This window comes from Suillus fuscotomentosus (assembly GCF_016647785.1).
Source record: "Suillus fuscotomentosus strain FC203 chromosome Unknown F5891scaffold_126, whole genome shotgun sequence".
Classification (NCBI taxonomy): domain Eukaryota; kingdom Fungi; phylum Basidiomycota; class Agaricomycetes; order Boletales; family Suillaceae; genus Suillus; species Suillus fuscotomentosus.
In genome coordinates this window covers 43628-60315 of record NW_024539638.1, presented here as the reverse complement: position 1 = coordinate 60315, position 16688 = coordinate 43628, and the positions used below count along the sequence as shown (strand labels likewise).

The 16688-nt window shown below is 51.4% G+C and overlaps 1 protein-coding gene across 1 annotated transcript; it reads right to left on the bottom strand.

Moving 5' to 3' along the window:
- Positions 1 to 6911: 6911 nt before the first annotated feature.
- F5891DRAFT_1211116 (uncharacterized protein) lies at positions 6912 to 8163 on the bottom strand (the record flags this gene model as incomplete). Its single annotated transcript, XM_041369187.1, has 5 exons — positions 6912 to 7130; positions 7219 to 7293; positions 7352 to 7369; positions 7789 to 8013; positions 8074 to 8163. 5 exons carry the CDS (start codon positions 8161 to 8163, stop codon positions 6912 to 6914), a joined length of 627 nt encoding a protein of 208 aa, XP_041218138.1.
- Between the last annotated feature and the right edge of the window lie 8525 nt (positions 8164 to 16688).

Below are 16688 nucleotides of genomic sequence, written 5' to 3'. Positions count from 1 at the left end.
ACAATGCAGACAACATCAGAACAGCTATGATTGATCTATCTGCGCATGACTATATCATCAGCGCTGTCAAGCAAGGATTGTTTAACGTGACGGTCGAGAATGAATATGGGTTCCATCGGTCTTGGCGCGTGCCAGCGTCTTTTCCCCGTTGTTCATTCTCTGCAGCACCTGCGGCCAACGAGAGTTCGAACATTCGCTGTTCGAGTATACCAAGGAGTCTGAAAGTCATTATCTCGTACGATATTACTAGGACTCACTGCTGCCGCATCCGTGCCGCAACACGCCCAACACGTCCAGAGTCTAAATTCGGCCTCTCAAAGTCATGTCCGAGAGGCGCATAGTCGATGAGTCCGACGAGTATCACTACTTGGTCAATTATCTTGTGTATGACTAGAGTAGTTGTCGAAAATGAGCGTTAAATGTATGTTTCGGGTGTGGTGCGGCAGTGACGCGGCAAAATACCTGAGCCCGTCTGTTAGGATGGCAAGAAGTTCTTCAGACGGTGAATACTGTACACAGTGAACATAGCCCTGTGACACTCGATCGGATCTCCTTGCAGCTCCCAGGTTTTGGTATTCCACAGTTTCGTCATTTTTTCATAATATGCACCAGTGGCCAGCACTGTTCCATCGGGAGGAAAATTCAGCGAGGTGATCCAATTGGAGTGTGCTTCGATTTTGGTGAGTAATTCACCAGTTTCTCCATGCTAGACGATGACCTCTCCACCATTGTCACTGCTTGCTATCAATTGCTCATCTTGTGCTACCGCCAAACCCCATACCAGATTGCGATGCCCTTCCATCTTCTTCAATGCAACACCTGTCTTCAAGTCCCACAGATAAAGTGTCTTGTCGACCGAGCCCGTAACCATCCGACGTTTATCAAGGACAACTGCGACTGCGGTTATGCGTCCTTCATGGCCTTTGAACCATCGCAGAGGAGTGGTGATCATAATGGCCTTCGACATTTTACTGGATGTTGATGGTATGGAATACGGACAAGGCTAAACTTTGGAGGGATTATGTCTTTCTCTAAGCTGCGGAGGGTGTATGGTGCGTTTTATGGTGCTTCACTGCTTGCCTCATTTTAATAGATGCCCAGGACATCTAAGGCTGTTCGTGCCCACGCCTCCATCGCCGTGATGCACTCACCTGTATTGTCATACCCGCTGTCCTTAACAGTATGTACATCTGCAGTGCATACATGCGTCCAACTCTTGTCTTTGCAGCTTCCAGAATGTATCCCATCACATCAAGTCGAGCAGTCCGTGCTTTCCAGTGCTCGAATCTGACTGTCTATCCCATGAATACCGTTGTTTTTCGTATCTAGCAGCTACTCCAGCCTATTACCGCGTTACTCCTTCGAACGCATGTATATAGCTTACTGCAATATCACTTCTCCATCCAACAGACTCGCCTTACATTTGACTTCTATTGGGCAGGTGGCAGGCCTCTTCCCATGTCCCATAATAAATCTGGAGCAAACTCGAATATGCTGACGGATAACGAAAGCCAATGACACTAAAACCAAGGGTAATACATGTATTCACCCCAGAACCATATCCGCACAGCCCTTAGGATTGCATTTTGATCAACTGCGATACCCTTTCCTTCGTGTGGCGAGGGGTGAATACACACGGGAATACAGGGTGTCTGCATCGGCTGCCTCAGATAAAATACAGGGATTCTCGAAGATGACTCACGTCGTCAAGCCTCCGGTCCATTTCATTCCTTCAGCATCAGGCCCGACATTCCATCCTGGCGCACATTCCAACCGGAAAACAGTCGGAATATTCACAATCATACATACTTAGCTCTGCCTTGGAATTCAGACTTGGCAGCCATCTGCAGGAATAGAAGTTCAGGATTATGTCATCTTTCAGTCCACGGCAGAGGTCACCAGCTAGTCCAAAACCTCCCTATTCCACGGCCGAAAGGAATAGGGAGTAGTTGACATCAATATTTTCCCCGGATCTCCCATCCTGCATGACACATTTCTTCTTGGTGCAGCAGCTAGCCTTAACGATCATCCTGATGTGGCAATTCACTAGCCTCTTGCGTGAGACCATCTGATCCAAGGGCCAAGGCGGTGTGAGTGCCGGCATCCACACGCCAAATTTCACTTTTAATTATAATATTGGTTGGGCTCTTTTGAACGCATTCCCTTCCTAGCAGCTCTACTGTTTATCCCAAATTTCATCCACCATGCTGACATGGACCTGTACCTATTGCAATACTGACATACCGTACAAAGAGTCGAAGCATCCCCGAAACACTCACAGGAAGCTGTGCCTGTTGTCACCAAAGAAACATTCGGATGGTGATTGGCCAATTCCAGTTCTCAATGGCGTGCACTGCTGCGCATTTCTTTACAGAAATTGTCGCTATTCAGGATCTATCGACCGAGTTCGTGAACATTGTCGCTCTGCTAAATGTTGCGGACCTGAGGACGGTGCAACACCCAGCAGCATCTATAAAGAAGCCCTCTCCCTCTCGCCTCCTGACTTGGGACAATATATCAGCAATAACTTTTTGACTGCCCCAGGGAAACAAGCTTCCCATCAGCCATCAGTGCGTATTTTCTCAATCCTATTTGTGCTACATGTGTTTACGATAGATGTGTTGCTTCGCAGGCTGTCGTCGAGGCTGCACCATCCAGCAGCCCCTCTGATGGTGCGATGGGCCAGTATATAGCAAGCCGTGAGGCTCAGTTGCTTCCATCGGGGAGCTTGCCTGCACAGCCCAAAAATGATGCGGCAGAAAACCTTGACCTATCTGTTTGCACGCCAAATGACAGATCTGGCAGTGCGGGCTCTACAACTGCCTGCTTGGCAAATGTCCTGAACCAAGGATCCCCCAACACAGACCCAACTGAAGCGTCCATGGAGAAGACCCAGGCGTTTATACCAGCTGAGGTGCCCAGCCGCCTGCCCAATGGTACAGAAGGTTCCCATACAGGTGCTGAGGATGAGCTATCTATGCGCCGAGCCCACTTACACCCACCCTCACAACTGCCACATGGCACGACAGGCTGCCTCCCTCCCTCCCATTCATGTGTGCCGCCACCCCAACACAGCGGAGACCCAAAAGCCTCACTCCCACCAGTACCAGCTGCAGAACGGACACATGCTGAGCCTGACATGCTGGGCGCAGAAGGTTCAATGGATAGCAGTGATGATCTCTGTTGTACGGTGAACATCCCAGAATTTGATACGTTGAGGCTCATGATCACGTTTCAACCCAACCTCAAGCTTATGGTATGCAGCCGTTGTCGTTGCGCTATCTTTTCAGACCACATTGCGGGGCATGTCTGGAGGAATCACAAAAAACTTCTGCCACGCTCATTCCAGAAGTCGCAGCTTGAGGAAGCTGTAATGGAAGCCAGCAAGAGGCTCCAGGCTGTGGCATCTTGCGACCCACTACCAGTCTTACCTGCACGATTATTACCGCCCCTACCTTGGTTGCGTGACCACGAACCAGGCTTTAAATGCCAACATTGCTCTTACGCAGCAAAAGTTATGGCCAGCATTAAAACTCATGGCCATCGGTCACACCCTGGCAAAGCGCCCTATATCTCCAGGGAGGATCCGTCAGTTCCAGTGCAGTGCCTCTTCCAGGGAAAACATTACTTCATGGTACATCCAATTCTGCGAAATGCTGGCCCAAATAATCCATTTGTAGCTTTCTATTCATCGCTCCCAGCTGAATATATGAATGGAGCATTTGTAGATGCCCGGACAACCGTTGGTTCTGGACCTGATGACCTGGCGCCATTTCTAGTCAACACGGGATGGGCGGACGCTATGGAAGGTTTTTCTATGACAGAATTGAGGCGGATGTCCGAAGCTAATACTCAGGAGGGTGACCCTCCTTGGTTTTCTCGGGTGAAAGGGTTGGGAAAAAAGTATTTTTCATCCATACGTTCTGTATCTGGAGTGGATCCCCGGGTCCTGGAAGCACTGACATCTTGGCGCACTCGCTTGTATGTATTCAGAGGTGTTTCATATCCTACACTTTACTTACACTGGTGGAAGCCGGCCATTTCAGGTATTGCAGGAAACAGAGTCTGTAGCCGCATACGGCCACTATTGTGATAGACTTGTACTAATGGTACTACGTGCTCTCATGCTTCCGCAAACTGGTATGGACAGCAATCTCATGGATGAGAATGATGACGAGGAGGATGAGGATGATGATGAGCAGGACAAGGAGGATGAGGACGAAGAGGATGAGGACAAGGAGGATGAGGATGAGGAGGATGAGGATGAGCAGGATGAGGATGAGCAGGACGAGGACCAGGAGGATGAGGACCAGGAGGATGAGGTTGATGACTTTGATGAACCTGACGAGGATGCTGATGTGTATGGTGACTGGGATGAGAGTAATGATCTAGATGAAGGTTACAAAGGTGAGGATAGAGAAAATGCTGATAATAGTGATGACGCTGACAGGAGGTCAGGGAACACCTCATCTAGAGATGATGGACCAGTCATGCCCTTAACTACTATGGCAGTAGAGGATGATGGCCTTAAGTCCAATTATCCAGTGGTTCTGCATCCCGCTCTCCTTAGGTTCGCCAAGAAGTTGAGAGACTGCTTTCAAAGGCCAGACTCTCAATTATCCCAAAAATCTCTTCTGCAGGCATATCATCAGATGGTCCTGGCCATATTCACTACTCAAGTTGATGGCGGACAGCTGGGTCCTCTCCATTCACTAGTAGACGCATTTGCCATGTCCATCAGCATCAACACTTACGGCCGCTTCATGCCTCCTCATTTGATATCTAGCCACCTTGCTAAAGTGGTGTATGCAGCCTTATTTTCTATGTTGACCCAGGTCATCAAGATGCCGGATCCATACCAGTATGTACCAAACTATGAGACAAGTCCAATCATTGATGGTTCTTAATTTCAGGGCATTCATAGACACTATGCAAAAGTGGATCAAACCTGGGACCGGAACTCCATTTTGTTCAGTTCGCCGATACACCAGGCTATGTTATAACTTATGCCGAAGCCATATATCTCTCCCTCGCCTTCAATTTACTGCGGCTCACAGTCCAGAATTTGTGTTTGATGGGAAAAGGTTGTCGGTCATATCCGTTATCAAAATGTATCATGCCGTCTATAGGGACATGGTCACCATACTCCACCAGCGACTCCTGTTTGGTGCCAGTGACGCTATGCTCCAACCGCTCAAGAATCCCAAAGACATCGTGGATATGCCTCATGTGCAGGTCATGGGAGCAGGGGTCTTGGTGTCAGAAATGGATGCGTGTTGGATTCCCATTAAGGTCATTATGAATGACGATACCCTTCGTAACAAATATTTCAGCCAGGGTTCAGACGGCAAGCTTCTGCCTGACGCAGCAGCATGGGAAGAATACCTAGAGGATATTGATGCTTTCAAGGAGCATTTCTACTTTCTGTTCCACCAGATTTCTGGAATGCCGAAACGTGGCTCTGAAGAGATTCGGTTGAAACTAGTCGACACTAGTTTCAGAAGGCGAAACTTCATGTATTTGTTTCAACGCTTGGCATGCATTGGGGATTACAACAAATCATCTCGCAACACTGGCAACGACAAATTGACCTTACATTTTTTACCTCGACCCATGGAATTCGTTCTTCGAAGATTTCAGGCATCAGTCGCTACCATCGAAGCTTGGGCAGTCAGAGCAGTACTGTTGCTTGGGGAGGACGCCCACTATCAGTGCTACTTCCTCTCTAGTAAGGGTCAGCGATGGACATCTCGCCGTCTTTCAAGCATTCTTCAGCGCCTATCTGCCAAACATCTTCCTGGCAATGTCAGTCTAGGAATGAATGCCCTGAGGCACGTACTTCCAGGAATTGCTGAGCATTACCACATCTCAGAGTTCCTTGACAATGCCTCAAGCGATATTCTGCATGCACAACTAGGACATACTGCAGAAACTGGTAACCGCATGTATGCCCGAGGTCATCAAGATCATCCGCAAATGACAAATCCACTTGTTCACCGAACGATGTCATTTAGCGATCTGTGGCATGAATTACTAGGCTTCAAGAAGAACCCCCCAGATGAAGCTGAGGCTCTCTTACTGCAGGAAGCCTTTACGCAGAAGAAGGAATCATCTATCAAGACTCTCGCATCAGCCTGGATGTCTCAGACTCAAATGACACCAGAAGTCCTCCCCAGCACAGCTTCACATCAATCGCTTCCCTCTAGTGGTGGTGTGCCTGCTACTAGGTCTTCCCTTCCTCCTAGCAACTCCTTTAGCATGGCTACAGGACTGGCCACAAAACGGACATTTGCTGATACCAACCAGACTTCTTGGGAATCGGAGGTAAGCTAGCAATATCTTATATTAAAATTTAACTAACGTCCACAAGATCAACAACTCAGTTTCTATGGAAGAGTCTGAACGTCCTTCAAAGCGACCCAGAAATGGTCCTAGTACCAGCCTGTCCCCCGCTCCCCTGGTAATGTATTCCACTAGAATCTGCACTAGGATAATTTGCTTACTGCTATTCCATATCTAGCATGGCAATATCCCACTGGCAGTTAAAAAGGTGTACTGTCCCCAGTGCGATGATTATATTGATGACATTGACACATCGTTGAGGAATCATTTCCTTGAGCAAAAGAAAAGGGAAACAAACTTTCCCCAGTGGCACACCTTTGGCTTTACGGTTACATTTCCATGGTCAAGAAACCCAGTTCGCATATATCGCCAGAGGGACTTCAAATATACCTGCGTATGTGGTTTCACTAACTATGAACAAGTCGAAATCCAAAAACACATCACTTCAATCAACACTGGCGACCTGGAGATGGTGAAGGAACATAGTGTGCCTAGTAAGAGGCCAGGTTGGTCGAGATCCTAGATAGTTCATGTGATTTTCTATCTTTACTGCTAGCTAATGCAGCACCTTATGCCTCATCGAATGTTTTGACCCTCCCAAAATCCACCCGAGCACGTATGAGGACCCCCGCTATTGGTATGAATACATCTTCGTGCCCAGCTTCTTCTCCTTGTTCCTGTTCTGCAGGAGAAGAGTGCATCAGTGGTTGGGTTGGTAGGAGTACACGGAGGCCAAGTATCTGATCTGTGTTGGGGGCTTTGAGGGTGAGGCGATCCTGGTAGGGAGTCTATCCTGGGAGCGGTCAGAGTTGTTCGCTGGGTTATGGCAGGCGGAGACAAAAACGTACCCCGAGCACAAAACACAACCACATCTACAAATCTGATGGCTACAACTGCGCCTCCCCCGAGGATGCGAGGGGGCTGTCTGTAGGCACGCTTGTAGTGTGTGACCTAACTAAGCAAGGTTAGTCACATCAGCGAAGACCTTGCACGGAAAATGCATCCGCACCTTGGGTTGAGCATCTGACTAGATGGGGCAGGTGGGGTTCATGGAAGACGAGTTAGCCAAGGTTGAGGATGAGCTTCAATGCAGCCTTTCGGAATATCTACAGCACCCCATGAGCAATGCAAATGATACCACTGGCGCAAGTCCCACCTTGTCAACATGCTTCTTCAAAGTTTCAAACTCCGTATGCTGCTTTCTTGGCAGTGATACTTGATGAGCACATTGACAGCGAAGGGCTCGACAAGAACATCAGCGTCCTTCAGCCCTGATGCTTCCTTTGCCTGTGGTCCAAGGTACTTTTCGGCAATAATGCACTTCTCAGAAACATAACTGCTGACTGACTTCAAGGGCCCCCATGCGGTCAAGGAAAAGTGCTCGGATCATGACAAGGTTGTTGGCTGAAAGACATATAAGCGCGACTATGAGCAGCACGAACTAACCTTCAGAAGACTCTCAAGAAGTTCCTCATAAGAGGATACAGCGGCTGCAAAGTCAGTGAGCTTGTTGGGCTCATCAAAGACATTGGATGCAACCTGGTCGATAGAGAAGTTGGTAATTTGGTCGTGGAAGAGGGGGTTAAGCTGGGCGATGTCCTTGAAGACAGAAACAATGACAATTTCAACATAAAGACGTGGATGAGGTTTTGGGTCCCCCGCATGCCACAGCTGGCACCTATGTGATATTATATTTATCTGCAATAACATGCAGGGTGTTATCACACATACCTTGCCAATGGAATCCACTTTGAGGGACTTGAATCGCTCTGATTTATCGGCAAGATTGATCATCGACTTGGTAGGCCTTGTGGGGTGCATTGGCTTCAATAAGAGCTGTTGAGAGCCGAAGAACCTGAGGACGGAAAGGCCGATAGAGGAGGATATGGGACTACGGCCGAAGAGTAAGGCAGCTCGAGGTGCGAGCGCCACCAAACGGAGATTCCAGACGACGTGTCAATGTCGGCTATCTTTTTTTATTCCTTTAGTATATGTTTTCATCAAAAGGCCAGCTGGCGCACTCACCATATAAAAGCAGCCATCCACCATCAAAACATCTCAGATTCGTAATCCGAATACTGAGATGTAAGTCTTCTAATGTAACGTTTGAGTACAAGTACTAACGTATACCGTAGCTTACCTGTCTAGGTAAAAACACTTGTCAATAAAGAGATTCGTAATCCGAATACTGAGATCTTACCTGTCTAGCCTCGCGTGAACGCCCTGCTATACTCTCAATAGGTTATGAGCCCTGCCCCGGTCATGGACACAACGCTCCCCGCTACCAGTTCGAGCCTGTTCAACGTTCCCAAGTTAGCCGAAGACGGCACAAACTGGATAACATACAAAGAACGTACGTTAACGGCCATTGGAGCAAGAGGTTTGATGCGTTATGTGGACGGCCGGGCAGTGTTGGAGTACGAGACCGAGAGATCCGAGGCCAGGGGGAGATCCGAGTCGAGAGAGTCCGAAGGATCCGAGTGATAAGGGGAGAATGGTTTGAGCGCGCGCCAAAACGGACGAAGACGAGCGACGTATGACGTCGGCTCGCGTCCTAGTTTATTTTCAGTCTCTCATTCATATGTTCCAGTACCTGACCAACTTACTATAAGATTACCAGCAGTACCGCAGGTGCATCTCAGTTTTCGTTCGAGACAACTGAGATGTACGTGCCAACAAGTCCCTAGAGTTTACAACGCGTCTAATGTTAGTTATAGCTTGTCTTTGTCGTTCTAGGTAGACGCACCGTTATAAGAGAGTTTTCGTTTGAGACAACTGAGATCTTGTCTTTGTCGTTCTAACTCCTCGTGACCTCTTGCTCGTCATAAACGCCTTTAGGTTATGAGCCCTGCCTCCATCATGGAACCTACGCTCCCCGGTACAAACTCCAGCCTGTTCAATATCCCGAAGCTCGCAGAAGACGGCTCAAATTGGATTACTTACAAAGAACGAACGCTAACGGCTATTGGAGCCCGAGGTTTGATGCGATATACCGATGGACGCGTCTGCGAACCTATTCCCTTCGTCATCGATCCGAACACCAAGGCCGTAAAGAAGCCTGACGGTTCGACGCCGACGCAGACTGAAATAGACGAGCTTGATAAGAAGATCGACGAGTACCACCAGAAAAACTCACTCGTAAAGCAGCAGATATTCAGCACGATCACCGATCGGCTGTTACTGCGCGTCCAGAAGCTTGGGGAGGCATCCGAGATCTGGAATGAGATTTGTCAGATTTATGAGGGTAAGACTGAACTCGTGCAAATAGACTTACGGCGTCGGTTGCAAGAGACACGCTGTGAGGAAGGAGGCGACATCAAGGGCCATTTTGCAGAGCTCATAAGGCTCCGTGAGTCGCTGGCAGGAATGGGCGCGGCTATCGTCGATAACGACTTCCACGCCATTATTCTAGGCTCGCTCCCGGAGTCGTACCGGCCCCTCCTATCGTCCATCAGCGCAGCAGCTAGGATAACTAAGAGTCCCCTCACCTCCTACGAGTTAATCAGCATCATCACAGAAGAGTACGAGCATCGCCTACTCACCGAATGCCGTCCCAACAAGAAGGGAGCTTCAGGCTCCGCCCTATCTGCTAGAGAAGCTAAGGGGAAGGGCAGAGCATCAGCCGGCACCCCCAAAACGAATCCGGAGGTCACCTGTTTCAATTGCGACAGGAAGGGCCACTATAAAACGGACTGCTGGCGTCCGGGGGGTGGTAAGGAAGGGCAAGGCCCTAACCAGCAGAAAAGGAAGGCCGAGAAAGCACCCAAGCAGGCTGCTAACTCGGCCACACAGCCAGAAGCCCACGACGACCAGTACACCTTCGTTACGTCAGATTTGGCGAGCGTGGCAGGCGAGCTGAACGTACCTGTCGAGAAACGAGGCGCAATCGTAGATTCGGGCGCGACCTCTCATTTTTGCCCTGATAGGGCGAAGTTCACGAACTTCGTGAGCATCCCTCCCCAAGACGTTCGCACAGCCGACGGTTCGAGCTTGAGTGCGATTGGCCGTGGAGATGTGCACCTGGAGCTACCGCTCGGTGAGAAACGCACAAAGGTCACATTAAAAAACGCACTCTACGCACCGAAAATGGCCTTTACGCTAATTTCCACGAATCGTATCGCAGCGGCTGGCCTAGCCGTGCTGTTCGAGGGCAGGATGTGCAAGCTCCTGTCGAAAGGGCCAGACCGGAAGGTCATTGCAGAGATCCCCCAGGTTGAAGGCCTGTATAGTGTCGCAGGAGGACAACAACGTCAGCATCATGCCAACATCGCAAAAGGGAAGCTTACCGTCAGCAGCGCCCACAAAGTACTGGGCCACGTGTCCCAGACTGCAGCCGCTGATGCAATCCGGAAGGGCCTAGTCACCGGCCTAGAACTGGATGACGCATCGAAAGCCGAATTTTGCGAAGCCTGTGTGCAAGCTAAGTCAACGAGGAAGCCCTTCCCAGAGGAAAGCACGAGCCGCGCACTTACCTATGGTGAGCTCGTGCACACTGATCTATGGGGCCCTGCCCAAACGGCAAGCATCGCCGGGTGCCTGTACTACGTCACGTTCACGGACGACTACAGCCGGCAGACTAAAGTTCAGTTCCTCAAATTGAAGAGCGAGGCACTTACAGCGTTTAAGGCCTATGAAGCCTGGTTGGCACGTCAGATGCCGGGAGTTAAGCTGCGCAAGGTCCGTTCGGACAGAGGGGGAGAATATCTCAGCGCCGAGTTCGACCTGTACCTCCGTCAGCAGGGTATCGAGCGTCAGTTAACCGTCCACGACTCACCTCAGCAGAATGGCGTGGCCGAACGCCTGAACCGGACCCTCGTTGAACATGCTAGGGCCATGCTGATAGGGAGGGATCTCCCTAAGTACCTGTGGGCAGAGGCGGTCAACTATGCAACTTGGTTGAAAAACCGCTTACCATCAAGGTCGACCCCCGGCACTACGCCATACGAGCTCGTACGCAAGTCCAAGCCGGACTTGTCGCGAGCCCATGAGTTCGGGGCGAAAGTCTTCGTCCACGTGCTGGATGCTGGGAAGTTGGAGCCGAAGGCAGAGGAGGCAATCTTTGTGGGGGTAGACGCTGAAAGCAAGGGTTATAGAGTGTACTGGCCGGGGAAACGCCGTGTATCGGTGGAGAGGAACCTCACCTTTGCACCGGCAGAGATCCTGGTGGATGCACTGGACGAGGGGGAGCCTACTGCTGTTAACGAACATAACAGCGGCAACGGTAATAATAACTCACCTCATAGCGTCCAGCCCATCACCACTACCACGCAACAGCAACCTCAACCATCTACCGCCCAGCAACCTCAACCATCTACTCCTCAGCAACCTCAACCATCTACCGAGCAGCAACCTCAACCATCTACTCCTCCAAGGACGACGAGGGCCAGACCTCCTCCGGGCTACTATGCTAGCCTGAACGAAGGCAGCAATGCAGCGGCCATAGCGATGGAGAACCTGTTGGAAGCGTCAGAGGTAGATTTATTGGATGAAGAAACTCACCTTCACCTTGCCTTGGCAGTCGCCCAACCAGAGCCCACCTTGCAACAGGCGTTAAACGGACCAGATGGAGTAGAGTGGCAGGAAGCTGTTGATTACGAGATAAGTCAGCTTGAGAAGTTGGGGACGTGGGAAGTAGTAGACTTACCTCGCGGCGCTAACCTCATCCCCTGCCATTTCGTGTTGGCCACGAAACGTGGACCCGACGGTGAAAAACTCAAACTGCGGGCACGACTCGTTGCCAACGGCCAGAAGCAGCAGTTCGGTGTCGACTACTTCGACACGTTCGCGCCCACAGCCAACATGAGCACCATACGCGCTGTATTGACGATGGCGGCTCAGAACGACTGGGAAATCCACCAAGTCGACATAAAAAGTGCGTACCTCTATGCGAGTATCCAGGAGGAGATTTACATGCGCGCGCCACCCGGCTACCTCACGGAGAGTCAGCGAGGAAAAGTGTTGCAGCTGCGAAGGAGCTTACCTGGTTTGAAGCAGGCCGGTTTTGAGTGGGCTGAGGAGTTAGCAGGAGTTTTTGCGAAGATAGGTTTCGCCCGGTCCAAGGTGGACCAGGCAGTCTACTACAGACGTGCACCGGACGAGCACGTCGTCATCACCGTCTCAATGGACGACATGGCCGTTACTGCCAACCGGGCCTCCCACATCACCCGCTTCAAGTCCCAGCTCCGTAAATTCTTCGAAATCACAGACCTGGGCGAGCTAAACTGGCTGTTAGGGCTAAAGGTAACGCGAGACCGTGGCGCACGTACCTTGACACTCTCCCAGAAAGCCTATGTGGACACGATCGTCGAGCGCTTCTACATGGGAGACGCTAAGAGTGCACAGACGCCGATGGAACCTACACTCACCTTGTCCGTTGACCAGGGACCTGCCACGGTGCAGGAGATCCAGGCCATGCGCGATGTACCGTATCAGCGAGCCATTGGCTCGCTGATGTATGCAGCCACTAGCACCAGGCCGGACATAGCATTCCCTGTCGCGACATTGTCGCAATTCATGCGCAATCCTGGTAGGCCTCACTGGGAGGCCACCAAGAGGGCACTACACTACCTTAAGGGCACGGGAGACTTCGAGCTAACGCTCAGTTCGACGGACGGAGGTCTTGAAGCCTTCGTGGATGCGGACTGGGCATCACAACCCCACCGGCACTCTATGTCCGGGTACGTAGTCCTTTTGAACGGAGGTCCCGTTGCATGGAGTGCCCGGAAGCAACCACTGATCGCGCTATCCACGGCAGAGGCTGAGTATATCGCCCTGACCAGTGTGATACGCGAGTTACTTTACCTTAGGTTGCTCCTCGGGGAGCTATACGACCCCGTCCCCAATCCTATCCCCGTGTTCTGCGACAACCAGGCTGCCATCGCATTAGCGTCCAATGGCAAGTTCCAATCACGCACCAAACACATAGACCTTCGATACCATTTCGTCCGCTCCCACGTCAAGAACGGCACATTCAAGCTATTCTACTGCCCCTCCGAGGACAACATCGCCGATGCCTTTACAAAGGCCCTGCCGAGACCGCGACTCCAGAAGTTGCGAACGATGATGAGCGTGGCTTGCGCTCGAGGGGGAGTGTTGGAGTACGAGACCGAGAGATCCGAGCCCAGGGGGAGATCCGAGTCGAGAGAGTCCGAAGGATCCGAGTGATAAGGGGAGAATGGTTCGAGCACGCGCCAAAACGGACGAAGACGAGCGACGTATGACGTCGGCTCGCGTCCTAGTTTATTTTCAGTCTCTCATTCATATGTTCCAGTACCTGACCAACTTACTATAAGATTACCAGCAGTACCGCAGGTGCATCTCAGTTTTCGTTCGAGACAACTGAGATGTACGTGCCAACAAGTCCCTAGAGTTTACAACGCGTCTAATGTTAGTTATAGCTTGTCTTTGTCGTTCTAGGTAGACGCACCGTTATAAGAGAGTTTTCGTTTGAGACAACTGAGATCTTGTCTTTGTCGTTCTAACTCCTCGTGACCCTCTTGCTCGTCATGAACGCCTTTAGGCAGTACGACCTATCCCGTTCCTAGTCGATCCCAAGACTGGAGCCGTAACGAAGAAGGACGGCACCGTCCCTACCCAGACCGAGATCGATGACCTGGATAAGAAACTGGATGATTATTACCAGCGAAATTCGCTGGTAAAACAACAAGTGTTCAGCAGCATAACTGATCGCCTGCTGCTGCGGGTACAGAAGCTGGAGGCTGCATCCGAAGTCTGGAAGGAGGTCTGTCAAATACACGAAGGCAAAACCGAATTAGTACAAATTGACCTCCGTCGTCCACTTCAGGAGACGCGATGCGAAGAAAACGGCGACGTATGTGCACATTTCAGCGAGATGCTGCGCATCTGCGAGTCCCTTGCGGGAATGGGCGCCTCCATCGAAGAAAAAGACTTCTACGCTATAATATTGGGGTCGCTCCCAGAATCGTACCGTCCCATCCTGTTGTCGATCAATGCGGCGGCCAAGATCACCAAAAAGGTCCTAAGTACATACGAACTTGTCAACGTCATCACCAAGGAATACGAGCATCGTTTGCTTACCGACAGACGCCCGTCTAAACGTGGCACTAACTCTGCCCTCTCCGCGCGCGCCAACGACGCGAAGTCCAAAACCGCGGATGGCGCTGCGCCCCACTACAACCCAGATGCGCTCTGTCAGAACTGCGACCGAAAGGGGCACTACAAGAGTGAGTGCTGGAGGAAAGGGGGAGGGAAGGAGGGTCAAGGTCCCAAGCAGAAGGCTAGAAGGGGAGGACGCACCCAAAAGCAGAGTGCTAACGCGGCTGCGGCCAAAGAGCCCGAAGCCCAAGGCAATTACGCTTTCGCAACATCAGACCTTGCGAGCGTAGCAGAAGCTATGCACTTACCTGCTGCGCGCCGTGGAGCTATAGTCGACTCCGGCGCGACATCCCACTTCTGTCCGGACAGGTCCAAATTCGAGACTTTCGTCGAAATACCCCCCCAAAAGGTCTATACTGCAAACGGTTCCAACGTTAGCGCCACAGGTCGCGGAGATGTGAGAATCGACTTACCTTTGGGCTCCAAAAGGACCACTGTGACCTTGAAGGACACCCTATACGCCCCAGTATGGCGTTCACCCTCATATCCACAAATCGTATCGCATCCGCCGGTCTAGCAGTCCTTTTTGAAGGACGCATGTGCAAGATTCTCTTGCGAGGTCCCCGAAGGGACGTTATCACGGAGATCCCACAGGTGGAAGGGCTGTACTCTGTTGGGACGAAGGGGAGTCAGGGTCACCACGCCAATGTGGCCAAAGAAAAGCTTACCCTAGGCCAGCTACATCGTAGGCTGGGACACGTCGGCCAGAACGCCCTTGCCGAAGCCGTGAAGAAAGGCTTGGTGGTGGGAGTCGAGTTTGACCTGGCGACGAAAGCCGAATTCTGTGACATCTGCGTGAGAGCTAAGTCAGCGCAACAGTCTTTCCCAAAAGAGACGAAGTCACGTGCACTTACCTATGGGGAGATAGTCCATACCGACCTCTGGGGGCCGGCGCAGACGACGAGCTTGGGAGGCTGCAAATATTATATCAGTTTCACGGATGACTTCAGCCGGCAGACTCGACTCGACTTCCTCAAACAAAAGAGTGACGCACTTACCGCGTTCAAGTCATACGAGGCGTGGGTGATGCGTCAGTCGCCGGGTGTCCGCGTGCGCAAAGTCCGTTCGGACAGAGGAGGGGAGTATCTAAGCGCCGAGTTCGACCAATACTTGCGTCAGCAAGGCATCGAATGGCAGCTAACAGTACACGACTCACCCCAACAGAATGGTGTCGCCAAACGACTTAACCGCACCCTGGTCGAGCACGCAAGAGCGATGCTCCTGGGCAAGGATATGCCGAAATACCTGTGGGCAGAGGCAGTTAGTTATGCCACATGGCTCAAGAACCGCCTACCGTCCAGAGCCATCCCAGGTAGCACACCCTATGAGATGGTGCGCAAGTCCAAGCCGGACTTGTCGCGTGCCCATGAATTTGGGGCACCGGTCTTCGTCCATGCGCTGGAGGCCGGTAAGCTGGAGGCGAGGGCAGAAGAGGCAGTCTTCGTGGGGGTAGATGCTGAGAGTAAGGGATATACCGGGTTTACTGGCCCGGGAAACATCGAGTCACGGTCGAAAGGAATGTCACCTTCAAGCCGATCCTGGCAGCCGATGGTGTGCCGGACGAGGGGGAGTCTACTACTGTTAACGAACATAACAGCGGCAACGGTAATAATAACTCACCTAATAGCGTCCAGCCCACCACCATGCCACAGCAACCTCAACCATCTACTCCTCAGCAACCTCAACCATCTACCGCCCAGCAACCTCAACCATCTACCGCCCAGCAACCTCAACCATCTACTCCTCAACAACCTCAACCATCTACTCCTCCAACGAGGTCCACAAGGGCAAGACCACCCCCCGGCTACTATGCGACCCTAAACGAGGGCCAGACGGCTGCCCTAACGATGGAGAATCTGTTGGAGGCGTCAGAGGTGGACCTAATGGATGAAGAAAATTATCTTCACCTTGCTTTGGCCGCAGCAGAGCCAGAACCCATCCTACAGCAGGCCCTAAACGGTCCAGACGGCGTTGAATGGCAGGAGGCGGTGGACTATGAGATAAGTCAGTTGGAGAAGCTAGGTACGTGGGAGGTAGTGGACCCACCTCGAGGCGCCAACATCATACCGTGCCATTACGTCCTGGCCACTAAACGCGGACCGGACAGCGAAAAGCTGAAGCTGCATGCCCGACTCGTGGCGAACGGGCAGAGGCAGAAGTTTGGGGTCGACTACTTCGACACTTTCGCCCCCACAGCCAGCATGATAACG